Raw genomic sequence first — 13,616 nt, forward strand, 5'->3', positions numbered from 1 at the left:
AAATTAATTTTTAGAGTTTTTATTTAAGTGACAAGAAAAATAAGGAATTAAAGATCTAACTTGTTAATCTTGTTATTAAAAAAGAGGAGGATGTATACCACAGGTATTTTATGCAATTTTTTCATGTGAAGGACTTCCTAGTTACCTTGGAAGACTAAATACTATAACAGGAGTGCCATGAACCTTAATTTAGAAAAATCCTTTATTATTTTAACTAAGGTTATTTTAGACTGTTCTGCTCAGAAATTTAGACAATTAAAATACACTGCCATTAAAAAACTTCATTTTCTTTTCTGTTAATGCTTAGCATCTGAATTGGACACATTTTTTCTATACGTTTTTTTTATTATTATTTTAGCGAGTAACAGCCAATGTGTGCATTGTAGTTACAAAGCTAATGGCTGCCAGTGATACCGCTGCCTTTTCTTGCAGAAGTGCTCTGCTTCCTGCAGGTGAATTTTCCACTCAGTCCCAGGACTTGTTCCAGCCTTTTGCTTTGCTAAGATCTCTCCCATGTGGGTGCTCAAAATGCTCGAGTAGAGCCTGAGTGTGCCTATGGCTTTTGCAGGGCTGTCTGACCTGTGAGGAAGGTCACTCTGCAGGAGAAAAGAGAACTACAGAGAGTAAATTCAGTGATTGTTTTAAAATGTATCTGTATTTGTTTAATCTGGCAAGAACTGCAGATGAGCAATTCCTCCCTTAGGGACTTGTGAACTCACTCTGAAGACAGGTATTAAGGGGGTTTTTTAACTTATAAAAATAAGCTTGGCTTTGTATGCTGTGTAATTTTATTGCCTAGCTGAGTTGCAAAATGCAAAATTTAGTTTTATTTATTGATCTGTATGTAAGCAGTATAATTAAAAACGATGTGGAGTCCTCTAAAAGAATGGCAAAAGTACAATGCTATCCCTTTATACTGTAGTTTTCCGAGGAGTCTATAGCCTCTGAATATCACCTAGGTAAGCTGGAATTTTCTGTTACTGCTTGTTGTTGAACTTGATGTACTACTTCTCAGAGTCTTTTCCAAAAGGCTCGTTCATGTAAGACTATAGTCTGTTGTGGGTCGGAAGAGACTGAAGAATTCCCAACAGGGATGTATTACTAATGTACTTCATCATGTAATGATACATCCATCCATAATTAGAGGATTGTTAAGTAGAGCATCATCCAAGCTCTTGTCTATTTTGCTTGTACTTTTATCACTTCAAAATGCTTTTCCCACCATTTCTGAACTGCAACTCATAGAGATACGCTTTTATCCTGTAATCTGCAATCTTCCATAAAGTATTGAAAGTTCTACTAGTTCTCATTTTTGAAAGAGCCCATTTGTAATTCACACTTGAGATACCAGTAGAAAGAATGCAGTTCTGTGTAGTTGAAGATGTGTGCTGTACTTTGCAGTCATGTGCCAGGCTCTCATAACATCTGCTTTTTTCATGTTTGGAATAGCTACAGAATAATTTACATATAACATAAACTAGCTACTTCTGTCTTTATTTCTTGTCTTCCTAGTGATATTCCACCTTCTGGAGAACCAGTAAGCAAAAGCAATCGCTCAAGAGTGACTACACGCTTCCCCAAACTATCTCGCAGCCATCAAAGAGAGCCACGAAGCCTGGAACCTCAGAGTGGTGATCTTTGACCCTTTTTCCTAATTGTGAATACTGGCACCACGTACTTTAAGTTGATCTGTGATTCCTTCCTAGCCTCTATTTATAATTTAAGCTCCTGAAGAGACTACAGCTGCATCAACTTAAATCCTGAAAAGAGACATTCATTACTAAGGGTCATATCCTGATTAACTACTTTGGAAGGCAGTAATCACTTTCTCAAAAGAATACGAGGGCTCTTCACGAGGGCTCAGCAAACTGATAGGCATTTTGTCTTGTAAAGCTGCATTGCACATATTCTTCTTTGTTCTTCTGAAGTTCTTCTGTTACTATGAATTCCTTGTTTGTATTGTGTTGCCTCCCTTTCTACCTGTACATTTTTCTGTTCCAGAGAGACATGGGTATCATGTCAAGACAATTTTTTTTCCTTAGAAGAACAGTTGTGATTATCACTACTTAATATGTCACAAAGATGTGCTTAAAAGAACCTCACTAATTTATTACCTTTTGTAAATAGAAAGACTGGGGTTTTTTTTATTGTAAACCTCTGACACACACAAAGGTTTTTAAAAAACTTGACAAAGTAGATGACAAGGGAAAAACATTACCGGTGGAAAAATAGCTTTTGTACATTTCTAGTTAGATATTCTCAATAGCTTTCATTTGTGGGAAGTAATTCTTTAAAATCAGAGAATGTAATAATTTTTTAGTGAAATTTCAGTCTTGCTGTAAGGCTGGGTGCAATATTATTGATTTCTAGAAACCACCACAAGGATGCGCAAATTAGCATGGTACAAAATAGTGTTTTCAAGTCTTGGGTTATATTTTGTTATTAATTTGTTGCTGATGTTACAGAACAGTCCATCATTAACAGGGCAGTGTGGAATTCTTACCCTGATTTTGTAAAACCCTTCACATGGTGATTACTGAAAAATTGCCTGTAATGAAAGTGCCTGTTACCCATCACCTCTTATTGAAAAGTAATTCGTAATGGTACTACTGTAAGAGTAACTAAAAAAATTAACAAGAATTATTGCAAGCGATGGAAGTCCTGGCATGGATGAACTGGAATCCAGTTCAGTATCCATTAGCTGCGCTGCTGTAGGCAGTTAATTATATGGTAGCTATCTTCTTCTCTTCATTAAGTTTCAGCAGTGTACATTTTAATTTTCTATCAACTGTATTCTGGTTTTCCTTTGTGTAAGAACATCTTTCTTCTCAGAAGTTTTTTTTTATAATTTTACTTAAATTGATGTATCTTGTAATTTTATTTTCCATTCATTATATTAAATTCTCACATCAGTAGATACTGAAATCTAATATTACCCTGCAGAAAAAAACAAGCTGATGATTAATAACAGACCTTTTACCTCAGTGCTTTACTAAAGTTCTAGCAAACTGGAACTTCTGTTCTGCAAACCTGTGACCATCGTGTATTGTTTAGTCAGGTACGTGGTCCAGTCATTTTCAGTGGCACTTCTTGAGTGAGTAGGGGTTCGTTACACCCAGTGAGTAGCATCAGTGGGCTGGTGCCCGAGTAGGAGCCCCAAGTGCTGGATTCCTACCATTGAAACACGTAGCTTATAGATTGCACTGAATAGCAAAATGTGGCAAAGAAGAGTGGAATTCACTCTTCAGGTCAGAAATTTCAGCAGATGAAATACCACAAAGTAAAATCATGTCACAGAAATGAAACAATATTTTTCAGTCAGTAAGAGGTCTCATTTGCAAAATAAGTAGATAGATAAATAGAAAATCCAAAAGGCCAGCCTGGGAGCTAGCTGATTTATTTGTATTAGAAGATGAATTACTGTTGGTGTTTTGTGTAAACTACAGCGGGACATCTATTTAAGGAGAAAGGAAAGTGAGTAGCTTGTCAGTTAATGCTTCTCCAAACTGTTCAGTCTAATACACTGCTGATAGTTTAGTTTGTCTTTGCTGGAAAGAAAAGTAGCTCTAATGATGGTCCCACTTTGAAACAATTCTAAACTCATTTTTCAGAAAGTGGAGATTTGGTTAGTAGAAATATGACACACATCTATTAACATCAAATTGCAAGTAAATCTGAAAGAAAACACTGTGGAAACCTTTGTGATGTATCTGTTTGTCACATGAAGCTGTATTCATTTTCAGGAAATAATTCACAAATTAAAGTACTCATTCAGAAAGTTGCAAATGGTAAGACATCTCATTTAGTGCACACTAAATTTAAATTTTTCTTTTTTTTTTAGTTTAGAAGGAATTTTTTGTATCTACATTTGGCTCTTAAAATTATTTCATTCCTGATTATCTTGCTGCTTGTAATTTTAATGTATGTATGTAGATCACATAAAAATACTAAACTTGTTTACTGTGTACAAATTGTTCTTTGTTAACTTTAGCTGTATTGTGTACCAGCTCCTAAGATTACAGTCTGCAAACAACGTTCACTTTGTGATACAAGATACCATAATGGGTGCATTACTAATCCATTTAAAAGCTCATCTGTGGTTTCTCTAAAATCTCTGAAAATAATTAAATGAAAGCCTTTCTTCACAAGAGAGCTTTCCCACTTTATACACCTGGTTATTTTGAAGATCAGTGAGGTACTTGCATGACTGCAAGAAGATACCTAGTGATATGAATGCCCAAATTTTTAGCACCTCAAGACATTCTAAAATGACATTCTTGTCTTTGAGAGAATTGTACTCACCTGTCACAAATCCCACTTTTGTTTATTTACCAGAATCAACAAAGACTGTTGAAGAAGGCTGACCAGCTGGTATTAAGAATCCCAAATAGTTATATTATTCTTGTAAAATACCTGTAAGTGTAACAATGATTCTATCAATTGAATGATTTTCTCAGTTTATCCTCTGTCACCTAATTCCATGCATGTAGTTACAACTTTTGTACAAATCTAATTTCCTTTGGTACTGACTGATAGCTCTTAAACCCTTATATGTGGTCAGTGGCCGGTGCACAATGAGTTGATGGGTTCAGCCAGTTCTTGTTGGCTCCTCTGAACAGCACTGTAGTCCCAGAATAGAGGACTTGGGACAGGCTTGTCCCTGGAGTTGTTCCTGCAAGCCTCTGGCTATGGCCTGGTATGAGGCAGCATAGAGGAATTTGTAGTATTATTTCCATTTCATTCCTGTTTTATCTTTAGATGTATTAGGTCTCTAGGGCTGCTCATCTGTAACCTTTAGTGACTATTCAAAATAAGTTGTAAAAATAAGTGGCATTACTTTTACTTTAATGCTGTTCTCCAATCACATGCAAAATGAACAATTTCCTAAAAAACAGGGCAGGCAAGACTCTTCCATCTTTTGCAGATGTAATCGTCTATCAGTATTCATTACATATTGACTATGGCTTTTCAGAATCTCTTTTATTTAGAGATTCTCTCATTCATTATAGAGAATGCATTGTATCAACTTGGCTTTTGCATTCAATCAAGTTTCTCAATAATAATAATAAATTTCCAAGGTTTATATGAGGCAGGATATTGACATAGTTATAAAGGCTTAAATTGATATGTCCATTAAGTCACATACTCTTAGGAAGATTAGTAATTTCAAAGCCAGTAATTTCTTTTTTATGGAATATATTGTTGATGTGATAGTTGTCATCAAACTACACTATCTTACACAATCTGCTGCAAGTCATAAACCATCCTGATTGGATTAATATAAGTATTTAGTGAAAGGGCATAATGGTATTAAAGATCACTGGCTCAAAATTGTGACCTGTTGCAAAGGTGCATTTTTTTGTTACAAAGTACTGTTTTATTGTCTAGAACAGTGTCTGCATGGTAGCTGTCTAATTAATAAGAACCTACTAACAAATGGGGTTGACTGACTCAGAGCAGCAAGCTAATAATAAATGAGACTTGGTGAGCCCCAAGTGAACTAATGATACTGTCTGTCAGGACATATTAATGATTTAAGAATATGGTATTTTCTTAACAGAATCAGTTATTAGTACTTTCAGATATGGATGTCATTCTTTTTGCTTCAAAGCACACAGGGATCTCAGTTCTGCTCTAAGTTTCATGCCATTTCAAAGGCTCAAACCCCCCACCCCCCACCCCAAAACTTTTTTCATCTAGTATCTTGTAATTCTGAGGACAGATAACATATACCTGTGGATAGAAATAGAGTTACCTGCTTGAAATGACTATGGGAAACCTGTGGAACAGCTGTTTAAAAGAAAGAAAAATACTTTTTCGCCAAATTCTGCTCCTATATGCCCTTGCAAATCTTGATAACAGCACTGTGCTCTTCTAGCTGGAGCTATATATGAAAATAAACATGTTTAACATGAGAACACAATTTTCTCCTTGGAAACAACAATAATACTTCTGTATTGGACCTTGAGTCACTTCTGGAAAAGTGGTTAAACAACTCAAGAAAGTAAAGAATTGTTCTCCTTCAATTTCTGTAGGTTAGGATATTTCAGTCAGCACCCTGCATCACATGGAATATTGATTTGATGATTATTTAGCCATTTCAGTAGTTTCTTAGCATTATGTATTGAAAGAATCACTTTAATATATGAAATTATATATATGAAATATAGAATATGTTTAAAAATATCAGTTAACCTGCCTTGTATTTCACATATTGAATGGAAGATAAAACACTTGTTCCACACAGTGGTCTGACACTGTACATTTCATTTATTTCCTACTCTGCACTAACTGTGCTTTTATGGTCCAGTTATCTATAACTTAGATTATTTATAAAATTTATTTTTAAAAAATAATCAGAGTATACTTCTAATTAATAATAATGGCTTAGTTTTTGGGTTAATAATGGCATGAATTTATACTAGAAAACAGCACTGAAATGTTCAGAGAGGAATGAATTTTCCAGATTCACAAATTGCTGCAAATATCTGGACTTTCTTTAAAAAACCATTTTTTTATTGCATTGAATCAAATGTATTGCACTTCCATGTAGAGGGAATCAGTTTCTTTAACAAGATTTCAGAAATTATATCCATGCCATGACAGAAGTTAAACTGTGGTAATTGTTTTTTTGAGTGGCGTATTAATCATTTAAGACGCTAAAAATTATAGAAATGTAAATGTGGTTGAAAATGTAATTCTGAAAGGCTGCGCTTTCTTTCTTACTTAACACTGAGATAAATAACTAAGTATCTTGTATGTGGGACCAAACCTGGTGGCAACTGGAGAAGCTGGATTTCCCTTTTGATTTGGGGAAGGATTTTTTGTTGTTGTTCCTGTTAAACTGTAGGAAAGATAGTATTAATTCTGAAGCATATATATGTGCAGTATTCACATAAGTATTAATAAACTGTTTGTAATATTATTTTAACTTGTTATGCTAATGTTTACATTATAGAATTTTTAAGCAAATGTGTATATATATATAATTTTCTAAATACTTTCTTGTATTTTTTTTTAATATGCTGTGGTAACTTTGTTGTAATCTGGTTGAAATATGATACTTTACCAAGAAGAAAATAAAAAATAACATCTTTTCTTCTTTGAAATAGAGCATGCTTACACCTTATTTGTTCTTTTCAGCTGTTTTGTAATTGCTTCTATGATTTATGTTCATTTTTTTCAATGTGTTTCTAGAATGATGTATGTAGGTATCAGACTTGAATTTGTTAAAGTCTTATTATTTCATCGTATGAGAAGTAGTATTTATTGAAAGAAATCTTGAACATTTTGGTTTATAATCACATATTAGATAAATCACTCAAACAAGAAGGAAAACAATGCCAGGCAAGTTTTTGTCTTGCATGTTGCTATTACAAAAAATCTGTACTGAAATTATGTGGGATCTACTGGGAATTAAATGGCATACATATAATTTCAGTATAACTGGTGTTTCAGTACAGATCAGGAGACTGAGATCTGTACTGTTTTCATGTCTGTGATGTTGATTTGCTCTGGAAGTTTCACTCTCCTTCTGATTTTATTGCCTTTTTTAGAAAGCGAGAATCCCAAAGCTGTTTTAAAGTCTGTCTGAAGGTCTGTGATATGCGTACAAGCTGATAACCCCTTGAAGAGGGGTGGCTTTTATGACCAGTGTGTTCACTAGGAAAAAATTATGAGGATAACTTTTCCCTTACTTTCTGTTTGTTGCTGGAGCAGAGCAGGGAGTGCCTCTTCTCCATCGTTTCTGCCCATGTACAATGAGCCACCTTCCATGCTGCAAGCCAGAATCGTATAGGAAAAGACACTAAAAGCATCCCTTGAATGCTAAGTGAGGTTTTTTGCAAGCACTGATTTAACATGTTTATATTATTTTGTGGTGTTTGGCTTTCTTACATTCAGAGTCCACATATGTATGTTTGATTTCCTTTTATTGAGATATGACACCTTTGGATATTCAGACTGACACTTTCATATCCAGTTCATAACTGGATGCTTCCATATGTGAAAACAAGCTGCTAGATTTGGATGCTTCCTTGAAAAGGACAGTTTTAAATTGGAAGCGTGGTATACATTTAATCAATTTCCACCAAACAGACAAAGCTGTAATTTAAAAAATATAGTGTTAGTAGATTCCTTGTACTCACAGAATAGTCTGCTGATTAATTCAATTAAAAATTTTCGAGCCACTACCATTATACAGAGATCTAATGAGTTAAACTGCTCATGTTAAAAAAAAAAAAAGAAAAGGTTTGTACAGAAAGACACTTATTGTAAAATTCATAGTGATGTTCAGGTATCCACATCTTTTAAAACCTGTGGTAGGTTAGGTATCTTTATAGGAGTTAGATGACAGAACTTTTAATTTGTCTTGGCAATCCATAGGATTTTGTTGTTTCTAAGCAAATGTGGATGAGACTTTTCGAACAATTCCAATACTGATACTAGCTACTAATAGTTACAGAATATAAGCTTTTCATATGTCAATTATTTAAGATCTTAAGCAAAATTATGCTTACAAAGTTTTAATTAATAGTTTCAAGCCATAGTTTTTTTCCATTTCTGTCTGTTTGAGGTACTAGACCACAAATAGCTCCAGGTTATTGATGGGGGCTTGTCTTCAGACCGTATGAAGTCAAACATCTCACTGTACCAGATGTACAGAGTTTCAACACTGCAGAACAAGCATCTGTTCTGAATGGGTGTTTCTTGGCCACTGGAGCTTTATTTCCTGGTCTACCAGCATGTCTGAGCCTTTGAACTGCTGTGGGAAGAGTAAAATCTGATGATAAGGGGAAAGACAACTAGATTCAAAAACCTGGGCCAGAGAAGGCTGGAAGGAAAAGGGTTTATGAAGTAACCCTTACGTGCATGTGGCAAAACCAGCAGCTGGCTGAGTTTAACTGTATCCCACTGCCTTGTCCAGATGCTGAGATGCTGCTGCTTAATTACCACTTTCAAAATCCCAGGAAGAACAAGATCATTTAAGGGGATTTTTCTATGAATCCAGGCAAAGATCAAGGTTGCATTTGGGGAGTTGTAGTGGCTTGGCATTTCTACGTGGGCCTACAGAGTCTGGAGTTTTTCTCTTTTCAGGAAAAGACCTGCACAGGATTTACTGGGGTTTTTTTCCCAAAAATTTCCCAGAAATAAGGAGAAAGCTTTGTACAAACAATCTGTCAGAAGAAAGAGGAAAGATGTTTTTAAGACAATGTCTAAAATCAGATTTTTGCTACTGCACTTCAGTCTTTCCAAATGACCTTTTTAATATTGTAAGTAAACTTACTGTATTCCCAAAATTAGAAGGATAACTGATATTTTGATATATTATACATCATGCTTGATTTTGTTCTAGAAAAATCATCATGCAAACTATGGCGTGTGTTTGTCATGCTTATTTTCTGAATCTTTCTTGCTGTTTTTTTGATCTGCATTGTAACAGCAGGCTTTTATTATGTGTGGTTTCTAAGTACCATGATGATAACTTTCTTTTTACTTCCAATTCAACAATATCCATGGCATTTTCAACATTTTTTAATTTCTCAGTATTTTAAAGTTGCTCAGCAAGTGCATGTACCTCATCCAATACACTGTATTTGTCATGGCTAAATACATATGTCTTTATTTTTAAAGTTATCTTATATCCCTACTCATATCCAGCTTGTAATTGTTTCATCCATTTAGGCTATTCATTAACTGCACCATTAGATGTCCTTTCTGTAGAGCTTTCTTCTGAGCAAGCTGTTGTGCTCTGCCCTGGCTGTGCGCACTCAGTGCCTCTTACAGAATACGGTGAGCCTCTGCACTTTTTGTGGTTTTTTTTCCAAATGCCAGGCACGCAGTGGTTTGTGCTTGTTCATTGTATGTGAAGCTTTATATACTCTTTTTTTGCGCACTTGGACTTTTGCTCTTTACACCTTCTTGTGTTGAGCTTGTGATATTTTTGGAGTCTCTGTTGGATCACAAAGACCTGCCCTCCCCCACTTTTCTAGAATTCGTATGTCTGGCAAATTCATTCTTACGTAGTGGTTCAGCCCTGACTTTAATTAGTTCATTTTCCTATTAAGAATATTTTCATAATTAATTTTATTCCTGGTGCTACACATTGTTCAGAAACAGCTGAGGTCCCTCAAGGGTTTGTTTTAGTCAGTGTCTGAGTTCTAAGTCATCAACTTTGCATGACATAAGCCTCTTCATAACCATTCCAACTAGTGTTTGCCAGAGCTGTCAAATACAAGGCCTTTCTTTGGGAATTGTTGTTAGTGTAAAATAGATTGCACATTCATATTCTACAGCTTCACTCTGTGAAACATATTTACAGGTTAAGCTAATATAGCAAGAAAAGAGTTAATCGGGTTAATACTAATTTTTAAATACCTGATTTTAATGATCTTCTTTTTTCCTTTTTGCTCACTTGGTTCCCTATTTTTTTCAAGTGCTAATTCACCCATTAATTAAGTCACTTGCACGTGTGTCAAGTTCAGTGACAGTTTCTACATCTCAATTTCTACTAGGAAACTAAAGTACAATTATTAACGTTCCCAATTTTATATGTTATAAGAAAATTAATTTTCAGCAGTGGAGATCCCCAGGTGCCTTCCAAAGTGGGAATGTAGGCTTATAGAGAAGTAGGAAATGAAATATCATTTAATATAGTTAAGTAACTTTCCAGCTGCAAGTCAAAGCAGGTAAGACCTCAAACATTTGTCATCAGAAATAAGTATCTTGTCTCCATTGATGTACACAAGCAAGTCTATTTCTTAACTGTAAGACTAAAGAAAAACTCAGTATGTCCTTTTTACTGTGCTATTTAAGCTGTTGAACAGTTTGAAGGATCTGCTCTTCAGATCTGAGCATTAGATACACATTAATACTTTGTAGCATACAATTTAGCTATTCACTCAGATTTACCCTGAAGCAGCTCGAATTCTCAGTAGGCTTTTGTTTAATACAGTGATGGAACACATAGTTCTTTGTGCATCCAAAGTGATACGTATAGCTTTAAGCAGTTAATAAGATGTGAGGCATTTTGCTGTGATACTTTAATTTAAAAAAATATATTAGATATAATTGGCATTTTTGGAAACCATCTGGTTGACATTTTTTAAGGGTGAAAAAAAACATGTGTGACTGGCAAACAAGATACATCAGTACCTCTGAGTAGTTCTACTGTATCAGAAAATAGAGAGTAATTGGATACTAGAAAAAAAGGAAAACAAAAGAAAGCACACATTCTGACGCATCAAGAAGCAACAGAAAAAGGAGTGAGGAATTCAATGTAGGAATACATTAAAAAAAATTTAAAAATTGTACTACATCAAACTGTCACCATATGTTCCATGATGAGATACAACAAAGTAGATAATGTATCTGTTATGGATTCTGTCAAGCCATAGGACCTGTTGGATATGTCAGTAATTAACAAATAACAGCTGTTGTCAACTGCTGTACTTAATCAGCATGGGCAAGGTTCTCCTGCCTGCATGACAGAGGTAGGCTATGATATTCTGCTTTCCTTAGTGATTGAAAATTTCTTTGACCACATTACTTTATGCAGAACTCCTGCTGAGATGTAATTAATGGGAAATTGGGACGTGCAGAAACAGCAGAACACAGCTAGATTGGCAGTACAGTGCTGACTGAGAGTTTTGGCTTACCTTTGACTATTTTTCAGTCAGATAGATACACTTTTCCTGTCTGCCTTAATGCCCTACTGTGTATACAGGTTGCACTTTCAGAGTGGAGGAGCAGCCTCTTCAGATATGCAGAGAGACTAATGGTAGTCTACTACCTCACTTAAAGATGCAGAACAGATATGTTCTTGTTCTGTAGACAACAGGAATGCAAAAATGTGTTAAGTCAGAACTTGTTAATTGACTCCTTGGATACAGAGAAACTGTCAAATGCAATGCACCTTGAGAACCACCACCAATATAAGGTAAATTGAAAAACGGCAATTTAAAATCCTGAAGAAGTTCTTAACAGAATCGAGTCTCAAATCTTCTCTCAGCTGCAGTAGTAGTGGAAGTCTGCAGGAGCTGATCTATTTATTCTTCCCATTTCTGAATCCATCCTGTCCTGAGAACATCACAAGACTCCTCCAGACTAGAGGAATATTGGATGCATTGAAGTAGCTCTGTGCCCTTTTAAGTGCAGCTGGTACAGAGAAATGGGGATTTGTAAGTCAAAGATCTGACCTTTCATTCATATCCATGTGTTCAAGAAAGGGTTGTAATAGAAATCTTAGAAAACTTGTGCCAGAACAACAATTTGAAGTAATGAGATTTTCCTTTAATCTGCATTAGGATTCATTACACAGATAATATATAATTCATTACATAGATAATGCATAATCTAATTAGTTAAGATAATGCTCAAACCTCTCTAGTAAGAGGTGCTTAAGTTGGTAAATAATTTTCATACATTTAAGTAAATTGGTTGCTGCTGCAAGTGTCACTGTGCTGACATAGTGTGAGTTTTAAGCATCCCCTCTGCTCCTACCAGACTGGTCTTGGTTGCACAGAATAATTCAGTCTCTGAGATTATCACTTTTCTCTCTCCCACTAATTGTGATAACGAAATACGAACTTTAAACAAGAACTGTTTTAACTAAGACACTATAGTATCAAGTCTATGACATCAAGGAGCTAGACAGTGTGCACAGTCCCATTTTGAGGAGCAGTGTTACCTTCGTCCCTGATTGCTCTGCTTCGCCAATACAGGGAATTATCTTGCTTCTCTGTGCTATTCAATTGGGTTAGGAAACACGTAGTGAAACACCTCTTTTTGTCCTTGACCCATGATTGAGGGTAAGTTAGGGCTGAGAATCCTCACTTCAAGCTTGTCTTTGCACATAGACTGTTCTGATGTAATTTAAAGAACAGAGACCCCTTCCTGAGTTTCATATAAATACATTGTAAAAGTAATTCTCTCTTGTTGCTTGTTAGCTAATGAGGGAGTCACATCTAGACTTCTGCTGCCTTGGCTGTAAGAAGGGTGCTGAAGAGCTGAAATTGTCACTGAAGCCCACAGAGATGCATTTTTGGTTGCTTAAAAAGGAGGCACATAAAATATGGAAAATATTGTCTGACCTGACAATGTAATTCTATTTAAGAAACAGAAAATGTGCTGGATAATATATGCAGACACCTCTGTCATGAAGCCTCATGTGGTTTCACACCCAATTATGTGTGACCACCTTTGGTTACCATAGCAATTTGCTCTTAATTAGAAACTCACCCTCTGTTCATGGCCTGTTTGTGCTAAAGCATGAAATTCTGCTACACACTTAGGAACTTTATTTATTTGTTTATATATTGACTGTGACTTACTGTGTCAAATGACTTCTTTATGCAGTAGTACTGTTTCTTTGACTCAAACATTGATTTGACTTGTAAAATTCTTCAACGTATCCTTGACCCACTTTCAGTCTGTGTATAATGGGCAGGCAATACCAAGAGAGAAGGCAGTGGTGTTGGAGGTGTTGATATATGTAATAATATGATCAGTAGGGTGGAGGCAGCTCTCTTACTGCTCCTCTGAGGTGCTCACAGAAGAAGGACTCTTTGTGAAACCTTCAGCCTGCATTCAGGCTCAAGTTTGTTTTTATAAAAATT

General features: G+C 35.4%; 1 protein-coding gene across 3 annotated transcripts in view; it reads left to right on the top strand.

The window, feature by feature from the left end:
- The window catches only part of SNX29 (sorting nexin 29), a 142,262-nt gene extending 138,698 nt beyond the window's left edge, over nt 1-3,564 (top strand). For 2 of the 3 annotated variants that reach the window (XM_075514826.1, XM_075514828.1), the window contains one exon: nt 1,513-3,564. In XM_075514826.1, the coding sequence (XP_075370941.1) occupies nt 1,513-1,642 (130 nt within the window). In that variant the 3' untranslated portion in view covers nt 1,643-3,564. The remainder of the gene's footprint in view (nt 1-1,512) is intronic. The other variant, XR_012777580.1, reaches the window with a different exon arrangement.
- The last annotated feature ends 10,052 nt before the right edge of the window (nt 3,565-13,616 follow it).

Source organism: Mycteria americana, chromosome 12, assembly GCF_035582795.1.
Source record: "Mycteria americana isolate JAX WOST 10 ecotype Jacksonville Zoo and Gardens chromosome 12, USCA_MyAme_1.0, whole genome shotgun sequence".
Classification (NCBI taxonomy): Eukaryota; Metazoa; Chordata; class Aves; order Ciconiiformes; family Ciconiidae; genus Mycteria; species Mycteria americana.